The following is a 26,175-nucleotide window of genomic DNA, read 5'->3' on the forward strand; positions in this document are numbered from 1 at the left end:
TAAATACTGAATGCTGAAAGAATAAGTTCGTTTGGTAATTCAAAAGTGTATTATAACTGAATGATGTACTCTTACAATATTAACCTTAGAAATTGTTGCAACAAATTAAAAAATTCAATTACTAATTGAATTATAAATTATTGTATTTAAATTTCAACGATTGTAACTATTAGATTATTTTTTTATGAAAATAAATATACCTAAAATGAATACAATCTAAATAAACTTTTAACATCCATAAATAAATATTAAATTGTTTAATAAAATCCTAAATTTACCCCAAAATTTCTAACAAATAAAAAAGAACGTATTGAATTTCTATTCCAAAAATATGACGTTATTTATTCTTGAAAATATAAAAATATGACGTCATTTTTTCCCCCAAAAATCATTCTTGTATCCATGAAGTAAAATATACGAAAAAAATTCCCCACTTATCCCTCTCTGTTTTAAATAGAACATCAAAATTCATAAATATTGACAAATTTAATGATTTTCCCCAAAATCATTCTTGCCTTGAATGGAGCCGTTGGTAGTGGAGTTTGACTGTCAGAATGATAATTGGATTTTGAGTTTTCATATTTGATGAAAAAGAAAACGGTGATTTGTAATATGGGCATATTTGTCTATAATCCATTCACTTTGCTCTCTGAATGAATAAGCGCTATGTTTCCAACTGAATCGGTAAGTGATTTATGGGTTTGTTCAGATGCTTACTCCAAACACGCTGAACAAGGTAACATCTGACCGAATAAGCATTTGGTTTCATTAAGAGGTCATTAAGCACTAAACAAACACAGCCTAAACTGGGTGCGAAACAGCTCGATTCACGCCCGGTTTGGGCGCGGAAAAGTACTTCCGGCGCCCGATTTGGGCGCGCGTGCTGAATGAGTTTAAAAAAAAAAAAATCATATATATTTGTGCTACTCTAAGGACTCGAACACGAGACAAATACGGGTTGTTAGCAAGACTCGAACACGGGTCTATAATGAAAGAGACGAAACGCCTGACCAACTAGGCTACTGAAAGTTTGTTAACTAATACTTATTTAAGTAATTTTCCACGCCCATTTTGGGCGTGGAAAATTCGAAAACCAACACTAAAAACAGCCCCAAATCGCGATTTTCATGGGATTTTCACGTGATTAACCCCAAATTCAATATATATAACTACTTTAGATGATTAATTACATTTCAAATTGACGAGATTTTCAGATTTGGGAGGATTTGTGAGAGATGTTGAGAATTTTTGTGAATTTTGGGGTTTTTGGGGATTTTGAGGTTTGGGTGGATTTGAGAATTTTTAGAGAGAGAAAGAAGAGACTATTGTGATCAACATTCGTAATTTTGTTGCCGCGTAAATCATTTCAGTTAAGTGGTTTGTACTTTGGCTGGGCTCAGTTTGGTGGCTGACGAGGCAAAAGCTTTTGCGGGCCCCACCTCAATGCCTAGTTTGTGGTGGAGGAATAGTTTGAAGTCGAACATCTCTTTTTTAATTATTTAATATTATATAAAAAAGGGTAAAATAAAAATGAAAATAAAGTGCAAAACCAAGAGGTGAGTCGAGACTTCAGGCGCAGGATCACGGGCCACTAAATTTCTGCCAAATGGCACCACCATATTGCTCCAGTCCCATTGTTGGCTGCTCGTCAGCCTCAAATAATAAAGTATAAACCCCATTTTTCCGATTTTTTCAAAATCAAAATCCACAAGGTATTTACTTGTGGCTCACATTTTTTCTCACTCCAAAAATGTAAAAACAAACAAAAAACACACAACTGTTACCTCTCTCTCTCCCATTCCCATTACTCTCTCTCTCTATCTCTGTGTTTCATCTCCTCTTCATTTCCTTCAACTAATCTCACTGTATGTGTGTATGTATGTATTGACTTCACTTGTGAACTGCTAATTGCTTGTCATCAATTATTGGATTACTAGTCCAGATTCCGATCCACTATTTCATGTATGATCTGATAAAACATCCGACAGTTTATCGGAAAGTTCATGGACACACTATGCCTATCCTCCAAGGTAATTCATTCTTTAAGATTTTTTATTTTTTATACTGACACTTTTTTTTAGAATCCCTGTGTGTTTAAGAATCCTGATTGAACCACTTTTTTTATTTGGATGTGTTTTTCATATTGGATGCAAAGGTTAAGGCAACATGCTGTTCGTTTTTGGTGAGGATTCTGGATAACCAATTATGTATACTTGTTTTACTACTACCACTTGCACTTGCACTTGTACTTGTTTCGGATTCAGAGATGCGTCTCTCTCTCCTCTTTCTCTCTCTCTGTGGCATTTCTCATTTTACCATTACTTGTGTTACATGTTTCTCTCTTTTGCAGCATTAGTGTTACTTTATCTGATAGCCGCCAATCATCAAGGCCAAATTTTTGGCATTTTCGTTCAATGGAATTGAGTGAAAGTGTCCCCTGTATTTGAAACTCACCCTTGTCCTCTGTTTACATGGACCATTATTCATCTGGAGAAGACCTCCTTATTAAGGTCTCACTGACCTACTCTATTAATTCCAATGAAATTCTCATCTTCTCTATGTCTAGCTATTCTTCTGTAAAGAGCAGTGACGTTTCTTTTCATTTCCAGACAAGGAAGCCTTATACAATCACTAAGCAGCGTGAGCGATGGACTGAAGAAGAACATAACAGGTTTCTCGAAGCACTCAAGTTGCATGGCCGTGCCTGGCAGCGTATAGAAGGTCACTAATCTTTTGCTTATTTCTTTACACTGCATTTTATTTCAGATTACCTATACGCTTCCTTTTCTAAAAATCTACTCTAGACTTTGTAGGACTTAGTAATATTTTTAAGATTTCTGATGTATTACTGATATTTCCATTGTAACAATTCTCTTCCTTGGATAAATATATTCTTTTGATTATAGAATAGTCCCTTATTTCCGTATTGTTTTGTATCTGGTGGTGCTGCAGAACATATAGGAACCAAGTCTGCTGTGCAGATCAGAAGTCATGCACAGAAGTTTTTTACAAAGGTCAATCACATGTGCTCTCTTATATGTTTTCATTAATATATAACACTTCTACTAGGTATTAGATCTCATCCTGCAAATTATGTTAGTGGCATTTGCATGTATATAACAAAGCAATTTGTGGATAGAAGATGGCAATACCTTCTCGATTCTTTTGGCTCTTCAAGCACCATATGGTAAAAATCCCACTGCCATTGTTGGTTTTAATTACTGACTAGTTTCAACTTTATAGAGATAGAATACGGAAATCATTTTATGATTGGCCTTTTTTTAGTACTGAGTGAGTGAGGTAATACTATCCGCCCTACAGTTATTTGCTTATACGGTTTCCATGCGTTCAAGGATAAACAATTGAAATTATGAATATACTTGTCAGGCGGCATAGCTCTTACCTTCACTTATCTGAAGTTACTTTTGTAGATTATTTCACATATGTGGGGGTATTATACCAATATGGTGGAGGTCTGAGAAAAAAGGTATCTCCATGTCCGACAAAAATGGTTTTAGTGAGGGGTAATCATTACATGGAAGATCTTCTTGTCTAGTGTTGAAATGTAGATCATATATCTGTACTTGTGAAAAAGATTTGCATAGCTGCATGAAATTCATACAGGGAACAGAAGCACATGAAAGGAAATGACGCAATTGATAAATGGTGAGGTAGTTAGTAGTTCAATATCTTTCCATACGTCGGTGCTTCTAAAAGTTTGTTACTCTTTGGAGGCTATTACTGATTAGTATGCGAGGGAATGTTTGGATAATTACTGATTCACTTCGTTAAATCTGATTATCTTAGAAGGTAGTCAGCCTTCTTTAATGGTTAGGAATGGTGTGTTGTGGTGCTCGGAGTTATATGCCTCAACTATATTTTACCAATGATTAACAAGAAGATCCATATCTTTCCTCCTTTAAACCCATAAGATATCTTTTACTCGTAATTTTGTTTGCTTTTAATACTTATTATCAAATTTTGAAATGAAATATTATAAACATGGTATTGGGAAAACACTTAATTTACCGGGCAATATCATCCTCTCAAATTCACAATGTAATCCAGAAGGTCTCTTCACACCTTTCCACCCTTTCTGTAAGTTATTCATCCTCTCGATTACTAGCAGTTTAAATGTGATTTTACCTTGTGGAACTTTTTTTCTCCCATGAAACTATCTCGGTGGTAAAGATGAAGGATGATGAAGATACATGTATACATCATATACATGTTCACAAATGATTTCTCGACATCATAAAAGGGTAGAATTCTGCATAATTTCCCATTGTTATACGCTCTCCACCGTCGTACTGTAAAAATATAAAATGTTGCTAGAATGGATTTTGAAACAGATAGCGCTGTTGTCTAAAAATGTCTAGGAAAGAGTATATTTATCCTATGGATGCCATGGTTGATATCATCTTGTGGCAGGTTGATGTAGAAAATTAGTTTTTTTATTCTGCTGATGATACCCGCCCCCACTAATAATGACACACAAAGAAGAAGTGTTTCCAAGACTTCCTCTTCAAATGCTAGAAAATGTTCGCTTCATCAACAGAATCAGCAATCAGCAAAAGTCATGGGTCGATATGAAGTCAAATACATAGTTGCTTGTCGATATGTAGGATTTTATCTCAAAGTTACTTTACATATGCACTGTAGTTTGTACCAGAAGTACTTGTTATTTATATCTTGTTTGATCAATCTCTTTGCATTATGCCTAGTAGGATGGATGTTTCATCATAACAACATTTATTTAACTTCTTTTTTTCAGTTTATCAGTTCTTTGTTTGACCTTTCTTTTCCTTGTGGGTGGGTGACTAGGATTCCATTCTTTGGCTGAATAGCAAACTGGGGATCTTGATCAGCATAAACTGCACAATTAATCAATTATGGAGGATAAGGCGCTGGATTCGCCTAGCTTTATCTGCTTGGTTAAGTCGTTGTAAATATCCATCTACTTTAGATCACCAAGAGGGGAAAGTACAATTGGTTCTAAGCACAACTTCTAGTATACTAAATTGGACTACTATAACTTTTGTGGGCTGTAAAAAAGTACATGCAGGATAGTGTTTTTCTCAGTTAATCTCATCATATTTTAGGCATAACCATACAAAATTTCTCAGTTATTATTATCTCTTCCATACAATATGTTGATTTCTTTGTACCTTGAGATTATTTGGCGTGTAGTTATGCTTATGACTCTAAAATCTTGTTTCAATAATTCAGTTGGAAAAGGAGGCCACTGTAAAAGGAGTTCCAGTAGGACATGCTATTGATATTGAAATCCCTCCACCACGCCCTAAAAGGAAACCCAGCAATCCTTATCCTCGAAAGACTAGTGTGGGAGCTCCTACGTCGCATGTGACAGTGAAGGATGGCAAAATATCAAATCCACTATCGAGTAAAATTACAATAGAGAAAGAATCTGAGGTATGGGCCACTCTTTTCGCCATCCAGCCTTTTTATTTTAATTTTTTTATGATTCCTGTGGCTTTTATCATGTGTATAAAAATCGATGATTTTTTTTCTGCTATAGTTGTGATCTGCTCCCTGATTCTTCTTGATATTTTTGTTTTGGGTTGCAAGCTAAAGTACTTGGGTCATTATTTTAATTTCTTTTGTTTGTTCACTTGAATGAACATTTTTGTGCTTTGATGCCATTTTCTGTCAGGAACCTTGTGATGATGGGAAACTAGAAAACAGTAATGAATACCACGAAACGGATAATTGGTCTGAGGCTTACACTCTTCTCAAAACAGCTCCTTGTGCATCCCCATCTTCAACTAACAAATCCTCGTTGTCAATGTCTGATGCACCTGGAAATTCATGTACTTTTAGGCAATATATTCCACTCCCAAAAGAAGCAGGTAATCAGGATGAAGTTGTTGTATCTAAGGTCACTCTTGAAACCAAAGGACTTGCGGCAGAGAAGTGCGATGACAAAAAATATTTTCAGGATAAGGCTCCATCTAACATTTCGAATGTCGTGGACTCGTACCTTTCACATGAGAAATATGTGCATAGTAAAAGAATAGCAGAGTTGAAGGAGTCTGAAAATGCACTGCCAATCGCTGATGTTCTATCCTCACAGAACTATCCTCGCCATGTCAATGTGCACATTGTTGATGGGATCCCAGGTGCAAGTGCTCAAACTATTTCCCCAGATGGTTCCTGTACAGATTCTACCTTTCATCAAATGGGTGGAGTTTATGGTCATCAAAATCTATTCATGAAGCCAGCCGAACATTATAGTAATGCATCAGGATCTTCCGTTCATCAGTTGTTTCCTAGTTATCATCCAATCTTCACTCCAAATCAAAACCAAGATGATTATTTGCACATGTCGTCTACATTTTCAAATCTTATTGTATCTGCCCTATCACAAAATCTAGCAGCCTATGCTGCAGCTAGCTTTACCGCGAGTTTGTGGCCATGTGTAAACATGGAAGCTCCAATAGAATCTTCGGATGGGGCATTTCAATCCAGGCCTTTGAGTTCAGTTCCTAGTATGGGATCAATTGCTGCAGCTACAGTAGCAGCTGCAACTGCATGGTGGACAGCTCATGGTCTTCTTCCTCTACCTGCTCAGTTTCGCCCTGGTTTTACCTGCTCCCCTGCATCGGTATCTGCAACTCCTATGGAAAGCAGCGAAGGTAGAGTTATAAACAGTGAAAAAAGAGAAAACACTCCTAATCCTGCCTTGGGAGGTCAACAACTAGAACCAGATTGCTCTAAGGCTTTGCATGAACAGCATTCAGCTTCAAAGTCACCAATGTTATCATCATCAGATTCTGAAGCAAGTGAAAGTGCAAAACTGAATGTGGCGTTAGCTACTGCCGAAACAACAAAAGTTTCGGAAACAGATGAGCTGGATAATGATGTAAACAAATCCAAGAACCAGAAGCTGGTGGACCGTTCTTCATGTGGATCAAACACATCTTCGAGCAGTGACGTAGAAACAGATGCTTTGGAGAAGCACGCAAAGGGAACAGAGGAAAATCATATGAATGGTGAAGAGGAGCCAGAAGAAGTTGATGCAAATCATCCTCTTGGTGACCCATTTAATCGACGTTGTAGAAGCATTATCAATATAAATGATTCTTGGAAAGAAGTATCAGAAGGGGTATTTGCAAATTCTCCCTCCCTTTGTTTAATAAATAATATGTCTTTCTTTTTCATCTGTATCGCTTGTGCAAGTAACCCTCCCTTCCAATTTGCATGCAGGGACGACTGGCATTTCGGGCACTCTTTTCTAGAGAAAGATTGCCTCAGAGTTTTTCACCACCACATGATGTAAAGAATAAGGGGGAGAAAAATTATACCGAAAATGAGCAGGAAAAAGACGAAAGTGGAGTGCGGTTAGACCTGAATGCAAAGACATGGGAGAGCTGTTGGCAGAAACAAGGGGTGGAAAATAATGGGAGTTTGATAGGTGAAAACAAGGAAGAGGGATTATTAGATTTGGGACTTGGACTAGCAGCAGCTAATAAGCTGAAAGCACCTCGACGAACAGGATTTAAACCATACAAGAGATGTGCAATGGAGGCAAAGGAAAGTAGGATGGCACCTAACAGTCATAATGAAGAGAAATGTCCCAAGAGATTACGCATGGATGAGCAGGAAGATCATGCTTCCACTAAATTGTTCAGTTTGTATCCAATCTAAAGCTGCCTTGCATTGCATGCATTTTTCACTTCATGTTTTAGTTCTCCAGCTCTATATTGTATTGATGTAAAAGATAAGGATACTTTTTCCAGTGTAGTCGTGTGTACTATTTTAGGGTCATGCAAATGGACATAAGTCATTAATCTGTCAATGTATCAAGATATATACTTGTCTGAAAACAAATCTTATGGCAGCAGGTGATGTTGTATCCTGACATATCTTACTATAATCAGAGCAATTCATTATCATACTACTACATATGCTACTGGTACATATAGTTATTATAATAGAGAAAGATAATACTAATTTGAGCATCATCATCTTTGGCATGATGAAGTTTACGCTTTTATCCCCACCACCTATGCTAAAAAATGATCAAATCGATCGTATCTCGATAACAGTGAGTAAGCACATATGTTTAATCTGCACATAATAATATTATAAAATCGTATCCCCATGCAAACAGCACAGTAGCATATGTACTGTTGCATCCCATTCAACAGACCAATTTTCTCCCTTTTTCTCACTTCAACACCTTAATTTGCTATCCAATGTTCATTCACTCCCAAGTCCCATCTCCTTAATTAGTTAGTTAAATAAATTTATATTCCATGGCATCTACATTCTGCTGCTGGTAGTTTAGCACTAGGCTGATGCCATGTCTGTCTTCATGGTCTTACTCCATTTGTTTATTTATTATATTTCATTCTTCGTTCATTTAGGCACTCCTCAGAATCAAAATGTTCGTCAATATTGCGCGGTTAGTAAATGCGGGAGCTTTGAGAATATACCATTCCCCTTTTACCTGAATGATAGCTGCCGTACACTTTCAGATGCTTTCTCCCTTTCCTGCGTGGATAACTCCTCTTCACTTTTCCTCAACATCGATTCTGAGAGCTACAATGTGCTCCATTTCTTCTCTGACGGTGTATTAGTAGATTTCCCGCACACTAATAATAATAATAATACTTCCATCTCCATGTGTCGGCAGTACAATGACTTGAGGTCTTTCCCCTTCTCCGGGAACCAGTACTTTGGTATTTCCAGGGAAAACATGCTTGATTTGAACGATTGTGACGAATCTTATCAATCTGAGCTGTGCAAAGTAGACTCAATATGTGAAGAAACAAGTTTTGCAGGTTGTGATGGACGGAAACGATATCCTTCTTGCTGCTACCCACTGACAGACTGGCGCCCATTTTCCGATTTTTCAAAGTTATTCGGATGTAGAGGGTTTTCTTGTTGGGTAAATTTGGGTGGAAGTAGAATTGGGAAGCGTGGGATTAAGCTTGAATGGGCTGTCCCCGTAAACTCAACAGAGGCCACTTGTGCTGCCAATGCGCATCCTCTCAATGCCACTTCTGTTGCATCCGGGATCAGATGCCAATGCTCCAATGGATTTCTTGGCGATGGTTTTTCTACTGGACTTGGATGCCTTAAATGTCAGTACATTCATCACTCTTTATTATTAATTATGTTTTTTTTTTTTTTTTTTTTTTGAATTCTTCATTTCTTACAACGGTCCCTCTCTCTCTCTCTCTAAGCCTGCTTCAAAGATGGAAAGGAACTTGGAGGGGATGATTGTTATCCGAACAACCTTGGTCGAAAGAAGAAAATAATTTTAGCTGGTATGGTGCAGTTTCTTGATATGATCAAAAGAGTATTAATTTGACTGGAGAAAACTTGTTGGATATATTTTCATGCCACAAGCAGATTATTCTTTTTAATGTTTCTTGTGGACGAGAAAATGAAATTCTTACAATATTTGAGATGATGAATCTGCTAAATATTGATGTGAATTTTGTCATAAATCACTCACGCACACACATATGTTTACTGATAAGAAAAAAGGGTGAAATGATGAATATATAATATTGTGATGTGATGCAGGGGTAGTAACCTCAGGTCTCATTGTTGTCTCATTGACAGCACTATGTGTTTTGAAGTTACGGAGACGTAAGATGAGGTCAGATAAATTTGGGTGCAGTGAGGGGCATAGCGAAAGTGGGGTGTTGAGACAGAAAGCGGATTGTAGATCTTATCGTTTATTTAAATACCATGAACTTGAGGAAGCCACCAAAGGGTTTGGGGAAGTAGTAGTTGATGAGGGCAGTACTATTATGTATGCTGGAGTTGTTGTTATAGGAGGAGGAGGAGGGGGATCACATTCACGTGTAGCCGTACAAAGGGTTATTATAAATCAGTGTTGTAGTCAGCAGATGATTCATGCTTTATCCTCGAGATTGGAGAGGTTATCTGCCGTCTCCCACAGAAACATGGCACGCATTATTGGATGGTCCATCGATGCAGTACCCATCATTCATGTTGTTTACGAGAATGGAACCACCACCACCACCACCACCACCACCTTTAAGGATCATTTGACAAGAGATGATCAGAATTATAAGCTTGACTGGTGCACGAGATTGAAAATTGCTGCTGAAACTGCAAACATTCTGTCCTTCCTCCAACACGAGATTTCACCTCCAATATTCCACCATGCTCTTCAATCTGGTTGCATCTTCCTAGATAATACTAATTTCACTGTCAAACTTGCTGGTTTTGGGATGATGATGCATCATCATCATCATCAGGAGGAACAAATTACAACTTGTTCTAATTGTGCAGATGAGGATCACTTGAACAAGAATGATGTATACAGCCTTGGTTTAGTCCTTGTAGAAATCATCACAGGAGGCACCATACAGCTGCAGGACAAATATTTTCCAATTAGCAGGACAGCTTTTAATTTGCAAAAGATAATAAACAAGGGAAAGCTGGAAGAGATTGTGGATCCGAGCCTGTACTATCACGAGCAGACACCATTTAGGAGGGAGCAAATAGAAATCATTGCTGACCTGGCAACGAGGTGCTTACTGTTCGGGCCACATGGAAAACTTGGTATGGCCGATGTTGCAAGAGAGCTGATGATACATATATCTAGTAGCAGTAGTACTGTTGATGGAAGTGGAATATTAGAGGAAACATTTTCCAACTCAAGCCTGCTACAAATGATATCAATGTCACCAGATAATTCTATTTACCTGCCTACTCCTGTATCCTAATTCATTACCGTCAACTTTTTCACACGAATTCCGATCCTAACTATTGATCTACTACTACATAGCTACTGAGAGATAATTATATATCTGGTGTATAATTTGTCACTGTCAGAGCTGAGTTATGAAATAAAAGTGTTTGGCGAATAAACTATGTAGCATTACAATTTATTACACGTACGGGATACTACTGCCCTATTTAAAAAAAAAAAAAAGATAAAGAGTATATATGCATAATTACGTACAAAGCTTTCGTTCACAACAACTTGATATATATATATATATATATATATATATATATATGATTGTGAAAGGAAATGTTGGATGGAGATAGAATATCAACTTTATAAAGATAGCACAGCTTCAAGCTTAATACTCAGCTTCTTTAGTTAAAGATATGGTGCTATAGCTAGGAGAGAATCAATTCCCCCACTACCACTACTTGTTGCCCAACCAAAATTTTACGAATTTTATGATTTATAGTACCAAGTGATCAGGAAAATCATGACCGAGTTTCTGTGATTAATTGTGGATGCGCATGCACACTTGATTAATATATAAATATACATGTCTTACATAAAATATACAACGCATGCATCTTATAATTAATTTAGGCAGCGATTATAAATTATTATTACAAACGTACGTACGTACGTGTAAATAAAAAAAAAAAAAAAAAAAAAGAAGAAAAGAAAAAGAAAACCAGCAGAGAGAATTGAAAATAGGTCAAACATCAACGGTGCAGGGGGGAGATCCAAGCAGGGGCAGTTGTCCGACAAAACCTTGCTTCAAACCCACCAACAAATCGCACCTGACATTTATTCCATAACGCCGGCGCCGCTTAATTACACTAGTTTTGTATCTCAGCTTACCAGTGATTACCAGCCTGAGACCCACCACCCCGTAAGTCTGGTCCATCAACAGAGAGTTAACTAACCCCGCCGCCACCGGGACCGTTATTCCTCCAAGCACAGGGGACATAGACACGGTGCTCTTTGTCTGGTGAAACAAAGGGGGCAGGATCACCGGAGGAGTGATGGCCTCGTTCTTGTACGAAACAAACGCACTCAGTTGTTCGTACGAAATGGATACTCTCTTGTTGGGGTTTCTGGTCACCACGGTGAACTGCATCGTTGTCGATATAAAAGGAGAGGTGGTGTTCAGCTCATAAACGGCGGCACTAACCACTCTGAACTTTGGCTTCTGTGGCCTATAAATTAACCAGACTATCAGCGCCGTGATTCCTGCCAACACTAGGAAGATGACGATGAATTTGCACACTGATTGACGGCGTCTGCCGTATCCTCCATACGGCGTCGTCTTCATCTCGTGCTCGGTCATTTTGGCGGCAGATGATGGCTGCTGGTGGTGCTGAGTCGCTTCTTCCGCCATTGAAGATATACTAAATAAATTAAAAAAAAAAAAAAGGAAGAGATGAAAAGGAATTAGGGAAACGGTAGGAATCGTGGCAACTGAATAAGAGAGAGGTGGAGAGGAAGAGGTGAGTGCAGGACAAGTGTAAACAACGTAGTCTATATATAGGACGAATTATTATTATTATTATTATTTATATATAAAGTAAAGAAAAAGGATTTTTAAATAAATTAGTGGATGTGGGGTGGGGCTTCATGAAATGAAACCCAAATGCAGTATTGGGCTTCTGGGCTCCTAAGAACTTGTACTCATTGCATCAACTTGTCTTTAATTATGTGTTATTTTATATATTTGAAATTTAACTCGTACTATTGTTTTTTAATTTAAGCTAAAGTAATAATTAATGGAGTAACAAATAATTAATTAGTGCTTGGAAGAAATTAAAGAAGATATGGTCACGTGACTCTAAACTCTAACAACACCCGACACACAAAAGATCCGCATTTCGAACTGCATTTACTCTCTCGCTCACAAAATATGAAAATAATTCCTAAATTCCACATTTACGATTTTACAATTTTAACCCTGCCCTGCTGCTGTGTCGCATACATCCAAATTCCAATTGAAGCGAGTCTCTCTCTCTCTCTTTTTTCTTTCGATCCAGTTAAAATTAGATCCCTCGTTCAGTAATTTTAACTTCATCATTTCCAAGTATTCTATTTCTATTAAAGAAATCATCAGTCCCTATTTCAGCAATTCCCTCCCTCCCTCCCAGTCGCCAACCCGCTTCTTATCCGAGGTAACTCGTCGATTCATTTTCTCCCTGTTTATTTTAATTCACGAAGCCAGTTTTATATTTTTGTAAATGGTGTAAAGATTCTTTTTTTTTTTTTTGGTTGTTCCGATCATATTGGCTTAGGGTTTTCCTGTTTTCATTTGGGAAACGTCATTGCTCTTGTTGGTTTCAGCATAATAAATAAAGCTTCGTTCTTGTATTTTTTAACTAAACAGGAAAAGTAATAAAGATGCAGCAACCTGGTCCAGTGTTTCCAGTCATCCCCTCATTCCCCCCTACTAACATCACTACCGAGCAGATTCAGAAGGTATTTTTCGATTTCTCTTTTTCATTTTCTTATGGCTCGCTCTATCAATTTTGCAAACTTTCACTATTTTCAATTTGAAGACGTTATCGTTGGCTGTTATAATAAGTTATCGTTGTCTGTTAAAAAAAAAGATTGAGTTTTGTTCGGTGTGATTCAAGATTTTAATTGTTTTTCCCATAGTACGATGGAAATTAATTGAGAGTTTTGATTATCTGGGTACTGCATGTTGGAGATATAAATATTAAATGATTCACATCACTAAAAACTTAAGCTCTTAGTTAAGATGGTCATTCAACATATAATCAAACCAAATTCTTTGGCCCTTTTGAAGGGCTTATTCTGTTTCATATACTGATTTGACACATATAGCCGTGTGCTAATCTTATCAGATAATACAAATTGTAGCTGCAACTGCATGCAAATACGTGGGGTTGCTTATGGAACTTCAACAATTGGTTACTCATTGGTAGTAGAAGTAGATTGAAATGCCTCATTTTAGTTGCCTATGAGATATATTTTTGGTTGAGTGTCAGTGGAACTGCTAATCACGGAGATGTAGAGTTGATATGTATTGGCTGCGGAATTTGTGTGAATATTCAATTATTGAAGAATCAAAACGGTCTTTTGTATGCTATTGCATCACTACTTACTTCTTGACACATCACTAATTAACTATAAGTGGATGGTATACCTACTTATATAGTTGTACCTGCCGATATATGTTGCATTGTGATTTATTTTGTTTTTATTTGTTCTATATCTCTGTAATTCTCAATGAAAACCTTGTCTACTTGTGCTTTGCTCTCACCTGATTGATGTTGTCTATCTCTGTAAGATGTATGTTTTAATAATACTTGTGCATCTTTATATGATCTTACATCTAACTCCTTACAAATTGGTTGACAGTGTAATGACATTTAAAATGGATTTTGTAATAAATGTGAAATTACTTGGAGAAATATTTATAATAAATGTTTTATTTGTGCATAATAATGTCTTTATTGAAAGTTGTTTTTTTTTATTTTAATATTGATGAACTTGAGTTTTAAATAGCAACAAAGATTGGAATAATTGCATGGAGTCGCTTGTTGAGGACTCCCATTAACATGGGATCAGCTGTAGTTAATCCTCATATCATTAATTTGTTGTAAATACGTTTTCAATGAGTGAGATTTCAGAAGCCCTTTTTGTTTCACTGCTAACAAATATTCTTAAATTTGAAAATTAGATACTTCTCTTGACAACTTCTTTCAGTGATTAGAATAAGGAATTTTCTTTAAAAAAAAAGAGGCAGTATGTCAAGAATCTGAGTAGTTAACATTGATTTGTCGACTAAAATGATCAGATATCAGATGTTCGGATTGTATTTGTCGGATACATGATAGGGTTAGGATACTTTTGAATTTTGTGTGCCCTTTATTCACCATTAATTCACCATTTTACGGAACAATGGAAATTTTTATGATGCTAGTTGTTCTAAAGGATCACAGATAGCAGCATTTGGCCACGAATATGCTTTTCTTAGTGTGTTGTAATAATTAGTACTGTTTATACCTCTCAGAAAAAGAGAGTGACTGTCTATACGTTTCTGGCATTCGTATAACTAGATGTACGTTAAAGCTCACATTCTGATAGCTGAACTTGTTTTTTTGAACTTATGATGCAGTACCTGGATGAGAACAAAAAATTAATATTGGCAATTTTGGATAATCAAAATCTTGGCAAACTTGCTGAATGTGCTCAGTAACTCTCTCTCTCTCTCTCTCTCTCTCTCTCTCTCTCTCTCTCTCTCTCTCTCTCTATATATATATATATATATATATATATATATATATATATATATATATATATATAGTTTTGGGTGTGAAATGATATAGAATTGGTGAAAAACAGGTACCAGGCTCAACTTCAAAAGAATCTGATGTACTTGGCTGCAATAGCTGATGCACAACCGCAAACACCAACAATGCCAAGTCAGGTATAGTGGTGGAATAGGAATTTATGGTTGATTGATAATAATAATGATGAAAATACAGAAAAGCTGATAGATTGAGAAATGGGTGCAGATGAGTAGTCAACATCCTGGAATGCAACAAGGAGGAGGGTATTACATGCACCAGCAGCAGCAGCCTCAGCCACAGGGAGGAGCAGCCATGTCGGGGGGTATATTCTCCCCCTTGAATAATCCACATCATCATCATCAACTGCAAGATCCCCATCCCCAAATGACCATCAACAGGTCCAACAATGGCATTAATAACAACAATACCACGAACAATACCATTCAAGATAAAGCTGCTGATGCCCATGTTATTGGGGACGGAGCTAAGTGATCAACAAGGCCCATGTCTCAGTTGTTGATAAGTGTTGTACAACTAGTTTCTGCTTTCTCCTTTCTTTCTTGTTCAAATAGAAACAGACATGCAGGCCTTCTCGCACATTATTTAATGATATCTTCCTTTTTTTTTCTCTTTAATTAATTTGCTAATCGTCTTGTGCAGTTCGGCTCCTTTGTTCTGCGTCTAATTTATGCTGACGGTTCTCAAAGAGCAATTTATAAGCACAAAATTCAAGTTTTTTTTTTCTTTCGTGTTTGTTGAGATGGCTCTTTATTTGCATGCTTTATGCAATGTGTAAACCATGCATCATTATTAGGTCAATTCTGGAGAATAATAGCAGACAAAGGTAGTATATAGAATGATAACTTACATTGTGAACAAAAATAAATATTAAATCATAGTGGAGAGAAAATTGATTGAGAACAAAATACATGAAGATTAGGTTGATATAAATGAAACAGATTTTATAAAAGAGAAAAAAAAAGTAGAGAGAGAAAGAGATAGAGATGACTGTAAAAGCAATTAATTAGTTTTGACTGTTTAGCCATAGCCAGGAGGGTATATGTATGATTCAAGAAGATTTTGAAAAGGGTTTTAATTTTGTTTGCCAATTAAATTCGGTTCAATCCCAATCTAATCTAGTGACTAATAAATGCTTTTACCCTATTATACAAAAAGTCAGTAACAAAATATATAAAGTAAGCTCCGGGGCTGATCTTGTGTTTGTAACCATGGAAAAGAATCTATTTGCCCATAATTAGTCCTTTATATTTGCCTTGATTTCCTTATCCTTTTCTTTTAATAAGATTCTCTGTTTGGAAAGAAAAGCCTGTATCCACCCCATTGTTTCTTTTCTATCATAATAATAATATCCCTTCTTTCTCCCTCTTAACAATTATAAATACCGCATTAGATTTGTTCCAGAATTAATATAAGGAATTAAAAAAAAAAAAAATTATGAGTCGTCGGCTTATTTTGTGTATGCTTCTTGTTTGCAGTACTAGTGTGTTGTTCCATTCAACATGTGGTGGTCAGAATCCATCATTATCAATGGTTTCTTTCGACCAAGGTTTCAACCCACTGTACGGAGAAGACAACATCATCCCCTACGACGACAACAATTCGGTTCAAATATCCATGGATGAAAGAACAAGTTCTGGCTTCCATTCAAAGCTAATGTACTCGAATGGTTACTTCCAAACATCCTTAAAGTTGCCTGAAAACTACACAGCAGGCGTCGTTGTCACCTTCTACGCATGCAACAGTCACAAATATCCATTCCACCGTGACGAAATCGATTTCGAGTTCTTGGGTCACATTCATGGCCAGAAGTGGTTGCTTCAAACAAATTTCTACGGAAATGGTAGTACAAACAGGGGAAGGGAAGAGAGATACGATTTGTGGTTCGATCCGTCTGAGGATTTCCATAATTATGGGATTTTGTGGACTCAAAATAGAATAACATACTATGTTGATCATGTCCCAATTAGACATGTTAAGAGGGTTGATTCCATGGGTGGTGATTTTCCATCAAAGGAGATGAGTTTGTATGGTACTATTTGGAACGGTTCTAATTGGGCCACTGGTGGGGGCCGTCACAAATTGGATCTCACTTATGGTCCTTTTGTCGCTAAGTATTCTGGTTTCGTGCTAAGTGGTTGCCCATTTAACCATGACACCCAAACCATAACTATAAGTGGGTGCAATAATTCGAATTTGGATGATTTGACCCGGGAAGAAACAGCCGAGTTGCATATTTTCAGGAGGAAGTGGATCACTTATTCCTACTGTTATGACTTCAAACGTTATGCTGTTCCTTTGCCTGAGTGCGTTTTTAATTCCGATGAATTCCGACATCTTCAACATTTTGATCCATGGACATTTGGGTCCGGAAAGTGATAATTGTAATTTCAAGCTTTCTAATATATATGATGATGAGTTTTGCTGCTAAAACTCCCGCTTCAAGAAGAAAATAATAGTGATTAAGTTGTTAATTATACATGAACTAGTATTTCTTTAATTTGTTTGTTTATGTTGTATAATTTACCAAATTCAATCGAAGATTTCACCAAACAATCCACCTCAAACAGTAAACATTCTTCAATCAAGCTATATATTATGATCATGCACATAAAACACCTAAAATTGGGAGATAAAATCAAGCTCCCTACTAGCTAGCCTCTCTCTTTTCTCTTATTTATCTAATGTGTGATTTTGGTGTGTGTGTGTATGAATGTGTACTAACTAACTCACAATCTTCAACACACTCCCTTCTGTAAATAGCACATTGGATTGAATCAACGTGGATGTTTCTCCCTTGTAACTGCCTAGATCCAATCATCAATAATCACATCGATCACATCTAGATTAGTTAATAATCAGCTGCTCTTGAAGGGTTTCAGCTGATTAGTTAAAAATTCATTTTGTTTATTTAAACGAATTTTTTTTTTTTTTTAAATATTAGGGGTAATTTTGTCATTTCATTTAAGCCAACCACCAATTTTAATGTAAGGAGTTGTGTGCTTTGTAAAACGTAACATAGGGAGGTAATTGCTATTTTTGACAATTAGAGATTACACAGAGGTATGTGCTAATAACTCTAAAACAATATAATAAACTCATGTTTAATGTAGGAAAATATTTTATATGCCGATTAAAGAGTGAATTGCATTTACTATCTTGTGAAATTCGCAACTGCACGATTCCCCCTGTCATAAAAAGATTAGCAAATACCACCTATACTTATTAATCAAAGGCGAAAACCCCCTTGGAGCTGATCGTATGGCTCACTAGCCGCGTTTGCGATTTTTTCTTCCCTTTTGCTTATGAAAGGACAAAACTACCTCATGGTTATTTGCAATAAAAAATCCAGCCCTTAAACATAAAGGTAAGGAACTAAATTGAATTTTTAAAACAAATGCAGGGGTTAAATTGCAATTTTCCAGAACTTAATTAAAATCCTAAACCTATGTCCTAATTTCTTTCCTCGTTTTCTCTTCTTCCTCTCCAAAATTTCTGGACCTGAAGGATTGCAAGGATTAGCTTAGGAAGGTCGAGGAGAGAGAGGGGTTGAGTAATGTTTGTGTTTATTGGCGGTTGAGTTGGGGTGGTTGTGGGCGGCGGATTTGCAGAAGGTGGTGTTGCGGCGTTGGAAGTGTCGGATGGAAGGACATGTGTCGGAGGTGAGGAAAAAATCCCGCTTCATCGAAGGTGAACAAAGTGCGGGCACTGGTGGCGGAGCAAGAGCGGTTGAGGGGCAGAAATGTGTAATGGTTATGACCGTTAGAAAAGAACGGCGCCGTTTTGATAAGAGAAAAGAGAAGAAACGCGTTACTCACTTATAAAAACGCGTTTCTGTATCAAGAGGAAGAGTTAGAAGGGGGATTCGATGAGCAAATCGTAAGCGTCCATGTGGACGAGTTGTTAGCTGTTACTTAGAGTTGTTAGTTAATAATTAGTTAGCTATAAATAGAATTTACTTTTCTCATTTTGGATTATCGAAGAATAGATGGGTATTTTGCCCTACGAATAATACAATCACTCAATAATTCTTTCTAGATTTAGTAGCTCGAATCATAACAAAATGGTGGATGAAGCACTGTGGATTTGGGTGGGGTAGGTGGATATTTAGGTGGTGTTTGCAAATGATTATTTAAAAGCAGAAGTTAGTGATTGTGATTTAAGTTAGTTTTAAGTGTTTATTTCTAAAAGTTGGGGGTGTTTGCAAAAATTTCGGAAAATGAATTAAAATTGAAAAAGCAGGGTTAGGGGTGCTTTTAAAAAAATAGCTTAAAGCAGATTATTTTTAGAGAAGCAAAAGCAAAAGTTGATTTTGCAAACACCTAAAAACAGATTATGAGCAAAAAAAACCGCATAATCACTTTCAAAAAGCATTTGCAAACACCACCTTAATAATATTTTGTGTATTTTATTTGTTTAAAATAGAAATAAAACTTAAGATTTTATTAAATATAAAAAATTTCCAACTTGTAATATAACAAACCTGCTCAGGGTATTTTGGTCTTTTCACAGTTGGTCAACGAAAATAAAGTTAATGGGTCGAATGCGCATTCAAAAAATAAGTATAGGGGGGTATTAGCTAATTTTTTTATGACAAGAGGAAATCGTGCAGTTGCAAATTTCACAGGGATAATAAATGTAATTTACTCGCCGATTAAATATGTATTATTTTTCGTAGATTCACATAGATAGTGATTTATTTGCGAGATAATGAGAGGATGAATAAAACAAATAGGAGTAATTATTAAAGGGGAAATTTGGGATAACCCCTAGTTTTGAAAATATATAGGAATAGACCCTATTGATTTTTCTTTCCTAGTCAAAAACCCAAATTCTAATCTTAATTTAACAGATCCCCTGGATAAACTGAAATACCCATTTTGCCCTTCTAGGTACAATTAAAACCCTAATTCTTTCTCTCACAATTCTCGTTCTATTCTCCCACCGCCTCTTCTCTCTCTCACTTCCCATCTGCTCCGCTGCTCCGCCATCGGCGCAAAATCGCCGCTGCTCCACCACCGGCGCAAAATCGTCGCTGCTCCGCCACGGACGCAAAATCGCCGCTGCTCTGCCCGAGCCTTGCACCGCTACTCGGTTTTTTTCTCTCTCTAACCATTCTTCCGACGCGCATCCCCGCTCCACCTCCACCGTTCAAGCGGTCGCTCCCCTTCCGTCTAGCGCCGCCTCTCTTTCCGCCGCACCTCCTTGCCGAGCTCAGCCGCCAACTATTTCCACCGCCATTTGCTTCAAACTGCTGCCCCTAGATGCGAAGAATGAAGAGTACAACGGATCTGGAAAATCGTTGTGTTTTTATCAAGGTTGTAAAAAGCGGTAATCGGGTCCGACTCGATCAGGCACCGAGTCACGATTAATCAGTGCGGCGGTGATTAATCGGTAATAAATTGGAAATAAATCGATTTTTAAAATTTAATATAATATATTTCTAAATATTATTTATAAGTACTCCAAACATATATAAAAAGATATTTAAACATAGTTATATCTCCATCATGTATATATCCTAATAACATAATAAAAGTTTAATAATCATAAGATCATAATACATAAATATCTTTATAAAATATAAATAAAAAAAACATTTTTTTTGAATTTACATTTATTCTTGAACATTCGTGGCATACATCATTAGTTCTTTAACAATAACAGTTAACATAAACAAAATAAGGCATAAACTCATTTTTTTTTTATTAAAATCCAACTTTTATTTTGAATTATAAAATGAAAAAAAAAAACCGATTTTTGACCGATTTTTGCCACCGAGTTTGACCCGCCTGAAAGGTTTGACCGCCTCGGACCGCCTCAGACCGCCTAAAACCGCCTCACAGGCAAAAAATCGATTTTTCAAACATTTACACTAAAATCGTAAAGGTTTTGGACCGCCTCCGCCTCGGAGACCGATTAATCGGCCGCCTCGGCCGATTTTTAGAACACTGGTTTTTACAGCAGATCCGCACACAGTAGGTCGACTAGCTTGTTAATTTTAATTTGTTTACAAATCTCAGCCACGAAGGTGTGTGTGTGTGTGTGTGTTTGTTTTTTTAAACCAGGAGTCGTTAACCCTCAGAATATATTATCAGTTGCGATTGCAGGTCTTGCAAGAGTACATGGGTCCCGCTACGAACACGAGAATTTCACAGGACCTCCATTTTTCGCCGCTAATTCCTGCTTCTTCGAAGCTTCGTGTTGCAAGCACGAGAAGGCCTTCCACTATTTACTGTTTCAAAAACTGCGCCCCTGAATAATCTGTTCAGAAAGTAAGCGTTCGGCCTTTTACTTTTTTTTTCTAGAACTGTATGTATAGTTTATTACAGTTTTCTCTTCATATTATTGCGGATGGAATAGATTCATGTTCGATGCTCGTATTTGATTTCATGGACTTTTGGTCGGTGGGATGGGAACTCATTAAACAATTAACATTCATACTGTAGGAAGATGATTTGACTTTTTTGTGTATATTTAATGGAATATATATTAACAAGAATTTTGTTATTATTTGTAATTATGTATAGATTGCACAGTAAGCGAAGTCTAATATAGTTACGAATCGATTAATGTGATAGTACTGGTTTTTTTCATTAATTTGGTACATACAAAACCTAGACACATATGAATTCGGAACCGCCGAAAATTGCTGGATATGTAAACACTGGATTGTAAGTTAATTTTCTGGTGAAATTGATTATATAAAGCTTGAAACTGAGAGTTTAAAGAAATTCAATGGTTCTTTGTCACAGTTCTTATGGTTTATCATCGTAAATATTGCCTTCGTTGTATTGATAATTAATTTTATGTGACCGTGTAGCTGATAGATTTCATTTAGGGATACTTTCTGAATATCTCTCTCGCAAATTTCACTTTGCCCCAAAAAATTATGATCGTATACTTTGTTGTTCGCTGGGCATCTTGAGAAAACTGTAACACTTGGTTCTTGTGATGTTTGTTCTGTGATTATTACGAACAGGTTTAATTTCTATAGATAACTATAGTCATGACTTTTGTGTAGATGAATTTTATTTATATACATATATAGTCACATATAGTAACAAGAATGAACACAACTACATGTGACTATAGTTGACTACATATAGTCATATATAGTCATATGTAGTAACAAGAAGACATAACTACATGTGACTATAGTTCACCAAAGTAAATTTATCAATAAAGTGTTTTTCATTGTTTTTTTTTGTATTTTTCATGTAATGTAATGTAATTCGAATTTTGCAGGTATTTTTTGAGTTCACCAAAGTATTTTTTGTACAACCATCATCGAATTTTGCAGTTAATTATTTTTTGAGTTTTGGTTTTAATTTTTTTTTTTTGTGTGTGAAGCTGTGAGTTTAATTTTAGGAGTCGACTTGTACATAAAACGTGATTGTTGTGGCAAGAAATATAATAAAAAAAACTCGAAACTTGTTCCTGGTGGTGGTGCGACAAAACTGACTGTTCATCCATTGAAGGCATAGAAAAGGTAATGAATTTTAATGTGTTTCTTAATTTATTGAATCACTGTTTATTGGTCCTCAAATGATTTGTTTACTTTTTTTTTTTTATACTTGGGAGTATATGTAGATTCGTGATGAGAATATTTTGTTGGTAATATGATATTGATATTTTATTTATCGAGAATGAAATAGGTGACTACTTTACGTGTGTTTCAACTATTATTTTATCTATGGTGTTCCACTTCAACTTGCTTTGATCTTTGACCTTTGGTTATACGAAGAATAATGACTAGCATACTCTATTTGTAATTTGATTTTGATAATATAAGCTGTCTCGTATCGCCTGGAGAACAAAATCAGGTACTTGAAGGGATAAATAAAGTCACATACATGTATATAGTCACATGTGGTCATATACATGTAGTCATATATAGTCATGTGTAGTAACATACAGTAATATATGGTGTAGTCATATAGTAATATATAGTTATATATAAACTATGTAGTCATGTAGTCATATGTAGTCATGTATGAGTTATGTGAGGAGTATCTATGTATACCAGTAGGTGATAGTGCGTGTGCGCACATTTAAATTTGAAGCAAAATTCGTTGTTTGTTTAACTCTTTTTCTTTTTCACAGGTCTTGATGTTTGAACTACTATGTAGTAAGTTTTTTCACAGGTCTTGGTGTTTGAACTACTATGTAGTAAGTTTTTGCGGAGTGGATTGTGTTCGTTGTTTAAAACAAGCGGTTCTCGTGTTGACAAGTGCGATTTGAGTCAAATTTAGTCGTATAGATAACTGTAGTCATGTATAGTTCCATGTAGTTATATATATTTATATACAAGCTATGTGGTTTTTCTGATGTATAGTGATCTTGATGATTGTGTTTTTTTTCACTTTTTTGTTAGGCATTAAATTATTTATAATATCAAGAATCAAATTTTGAATTTTTTTATTGGTATAGATGATTTTTTATATATATAATCAACGGTTTTTATAATCGATCGACCATAATTTTGGGGTAAAAAAATAGTACATGGCTACATATAAACTATACATGACTGTGGTATACTATAGTCATGTGTAGTCAATTTCAGTACAGTAAATTAAAAATTAAAAAAAAATTAAAAATTATAAATTATAAAAAAATTAAAAAATTAAAAAATTAAAAAATTAAAAAAATTAAAAAATTAAAAAAATTATAAAAATTAAAAAAAAATAAAAAAACAAAATTAAAAAAAAATTATAAATTATAAATAATTAAAAATTAAAAAAATACAAGAAGAATGTACGTATAATAAAATAATAATAAAATAAACATTTATACTTTTTTTATTAAAAAAATCTATAAAAATGATAAATGCAGGTAAAAAATGCTAATGCAGTTGGCAAGAATGCTGAACGCTGCTGGCAAAATTACTGAATGCAGTTGGGCGAAAATTGCACATAAGGGCATAATAGTACTTTTGCCTCTCTAGGGGTATCTCGGAGGAAGAATTTTAGGGGTGGACTGTTAGAGTAGGTGACCGGCAAGCCAACTTGTGGTTGTGGTCTTTCTCTTTTCCTTGTAATAAAACAATCGTTTTTCGTTCGTAATAATAAAATATCTTATTTGGCATTCTATATCTGTTATCCCATGCAAGCAGCATAGATATAGTCCTAACGAGTTACTCTATTACTGTGAGTTGATCTAGTAGAATCGTGAGATAACTCAGCAATGTAATGTAACTGTTAAACCTTGTTCCTAGTCGATGGGTTACGCCAATAATGAGGATACCGGCCTTTCCCTTTTGAGACTAGCACTTAGTGTATGTGTACTGCGTCTCATCAGTCCTCGGTGTTGTGACATCGGCATACTTGAGTGGGTGCTCATACTGGATGAGTTCACTGAACTCCCTCGCCCTAGAAATCTATAAGTGGTTCTCATTCATCGAGTAATAGGTTTCTAAGATATAGTTGTACACCATTAGTCCTTAAGACCCAGACATCACCGTGACTTCACTAGAGGACCGATTGTATCGTGACCTGTCCCTGAGTCCCACCGCGGACCGCTCCAAGGGCCAACGTTCGTGCAATCCGAAATCTAGTGTGAAGTCTGTGCATTGTAGTAGGGGATTCGAGCGCTTGAGTAGTCATGGATGTCCTGTGTGTTCTGACGGTTTATAATCCATGGAATCTCTGGCCAGAGTTGATCGTGGGGTGATTAGGGAAATGTGTTTCCCTAAGTCGCACACGAACGGATTTATAATACCTAGAACGTTCGCACGGTTATTGAACTTTATAAGAGGTCTCGGTGAACCAATGCCTCTAGTTCAATCGGGACATGTGCTACGAAGGGATCGTACTGTACGCTAACTATATCATAAGGTTCTTGCAGGCACTTCATTTGTATCTAGGGAATCATGATGCGTAGTTGCTAGACGCCAATCTTGATTCGTTGGGCACCGATTTGATCGGGGATTAGGTAAAATGAGTTTTACTCTAATCGGGACTCTTGGGAGGAGTTCGTATAAGAACAATGTGTTGTTCGAATCACAAAGAGTTGTGAGCCCACGGCTAGCATACACCTGAACCATTGAGGGTCACACTTCTCGTGTAATATAGATCCTTGATAACAACAAGCATAGATTAATGTGTTAATCTTTGAACGATTGGATGTCGATATGATTGAATCCAAGATTCGTAATTTTGAATTGCGGATTGGAATAAACGTGGAGAAAGAGAGAAATGCGGAATTTAGTGAACTTTCTAAATTGGGAAGTTTCCCGATTTAGCAAGTCCACTAAAGTGGAAGTTTCCAATTTTGGAAATTGGAAATTTCGAAGAGGCACTCGTATCGACGAGGACTTTGAGCTCGTCACAAATATAATTTTGTTATAATTTTGTGGACGATCGTTTATTAGAAACGAGGCCAACGAGGGAATGGGCTTAATGCATCAGTGGGTCAAGCCCAATGACTTAAGCCCACTAGGGTTGAAAACCCTAGGTATAAATAGACCTCAAACAAGAGTTTGAGATCAGTTTTTTTCAGCACCAAAACCCTAGCCGCTCAGCCCCCTTCGGCCGTTGCTGCCCCGCACACGCCACCGCCGACCACCGCCGGAAACACCGCCGGTTTTCTCCTCTTTTTCCTTCGTTTTATTCGTGTTGTTATCTAACTCGTTTACATCTAGTGCTGTAGTTCGAGTGGGTCGAAAATACGAGGTGAAACCTAATTGGAGAGGAGCTGCTGCCCCGACGAATCCACGCACCGCCGCACGCGCCGCACCGCCGCTCACGCGCCGCCGCTGCTGCTGCCACGCGCCGCCGCTGCTGCTGCCATTCGTCACCGTTCGTTGCTTGCTGGATCAGCTTGTTCCAGCCGTGAATTGCAGCCCCGAGGATTGGTAATTTGCAGCTTGTACGTGACTCGTTCTAGGATTTCGATTCGTCGAAATCACACGCTACAAGAGGTAAATGAATCGAAACTTTCGTAAATTAATTCGAGCATGTTTTGTATGAATTGTAATTTATGATTGTGTGTAATATGTGATTACGTGTTTCGATTTCATTGAATGATGAATAAGCATGTTTCGTGATTTTCGGTTTTATGTATTTTTCAATTAAATCGATAATTACCATATGTATGGCGGAAGCGTTAAGG

General features: G+C 36.5%; 5 protein-coding genes and 1 long non-coding RNA gene across 9 annotated transcripts; 5 read left to right on the forward strand and 1 right to left on the reverse strand.

Annotated features, from left to right (window-relative positions):
* The first annotated feature begins 1,636 nt into the window (after positions 1–1,636).
* On the forward strand, positions 1,637–7,851 carry LHY (Homeodomain-like superfamily protein). Of its 2 annotated transcripts, XM_012980162.2 has the most exons (8): positions 1,637–2,030; positions 2,156–2,182; positions 2,351–2,510; positions 2,610–2,721; positions 2,953–3,014; positions 5,230–5,433; positions 5,675–7,126; positions 7,228–7,851. In XM_012980162.2, the coding sequence occupies exons 3-8, from the start codon at positions 2,472–2,474 to the stop codon at positions 7,666–7,668; spliced, it is 2,310 nt and encodes a 769-aa protein (XP_012835616.2). In that variant the 5' UTR covers positions 1,637–2,030; positions 2,156–2,182; positions 2,351–2,471; the 3' UTR covers positions 7,669–7,851. The 2 variants fall into 2 exon arrangements, with proteins under 2 accessions (XP_012835616.2, XP_012835617.2); XM_012980163.2 differs by lacking the exon at positions 2,156–2,182 and having other exon boundaries at positions 1,686–2,030.
* A 342-nt stretch (positions 7,852–8,193) lies between these two features.
* Positions 8,194–10,878, forward strand: LOC105956290 (Protein kinase superfamily protein). The gene is made up of 3 exons (XM_012980133.2): positions 8,194–9,110; positions 9,213–9,296; positions 9,559–10,878. The coding sequence occupies exons 1-3, from the start codon at positions 8,327–8,329 to the stop codon at positions 10,731–10,733; spliced, it is 2,043 nt and encodes a 680-aa protein (XP_012835587.2). The 5' UTR covers positions 8,194–8,326; the 3' UTR covers positions 10,734–10,878.
* Positions 10,866–12,235, reverse strand: LOC105956309 (NDR1/HIN1-like protein 12). Its single transcript, XM_012980153.2, has one exon. It carries the CDS (start codon positions 12,117–12,119, stop codon positions 11,454–11,456), a length of 666 nt encoding a protein of 221 aa, XP_012835607.2. The 5' UTR covers positions 12,120–12,235; the 3' UTR covers positions 10,866–11,453.
* Positions 12,236–12,653: 418 nt separating this feature from the next.
* Positions 12,654–15,670, forward strand: LOC105956318 (GRF1-interacting factor 2). Its single transcript, XM_012980167.2, has 5 exons — positions 12,654–12,900; positions 13,113–13,204; positions 14,871–14,947; positions 15,098–15,182; positions 15,271–15,670. Exons 2-5 carry the CDS (start codon positions 13,127–13,129, stop codon positions 15,535–15,537), a joined length of 507 nt encoding a protein of 168 aa, XP_012835621.2. The 5' UTR covers positions 12,654–12,900; positions 13,113–13,126; the 3' UTR covers positions 15,538–15,670.
* Positions 15,671–16,425: 755 nt separating this feature from the next.
* On the forward strand, positions 16,426–17,542 carry LOC105956317 (putative xyloglucan endotransglucosylase/hydrolase protein 28). The gene has a single exon (XM_012980166.2). The coding sequence runs from the start codon at positions 16,501–16,503 to the stop codon at positions 17,440–17,442; it is 942 nt and encodes a 313-aa protein (XP_012835620.2). The 5' UTR covers positions 16,426–16,500; the 3' UTR covers positions 17,443–17,542.
* A 2,270-nt stretch (positions 17,543–19,812) lies between these two features.
* On the forward strand, positions 19,813–23,487 carry LOC105963540 (uncharacterized). Of its 3 annotated transcripts, none has more exons than XR_016029801.1 (4): positions 19,813–20,381; positions 21,162–21,338; positions 22,417–22,555; positions 23,170–23,487. It is a non-coding gene; the product is annotated as an uncharacterized LOC105963540 (long non-coding RNA). The 3 variants fall into 3 exon arrangements; XR_016029800.1 differs by lacking the exon at positions 19,813–20,381 and adding an exon at positions 21,018–21,045 and having other exon boundaries at positions 21,174–21,338; XR_016029799.1 differs by lacking the exon at positions 19,813–20,381 and adding an exon at positions 21,018–21,041 and having other exon boundaries at positions 21,174–21,338.
* The last annotated feature ends 2,688 nt before the right edge of the window (positions 23,488–26,175 follow it).

Source organism: Erythranthe guttata, chromosome 14 (assembly GCF_056151865.1).
Source record: "Erythranthe guttata isolate IM_541 chromosome 14, IM_541, whole genome shotgun sequence".
Lineage (NCBI taxonomy): Eukaryota > Viridiplantae > Streptophyta > Magnoliopsida > Lamiales > Phrymaceae > Erythranthe > Erythranthe guttata.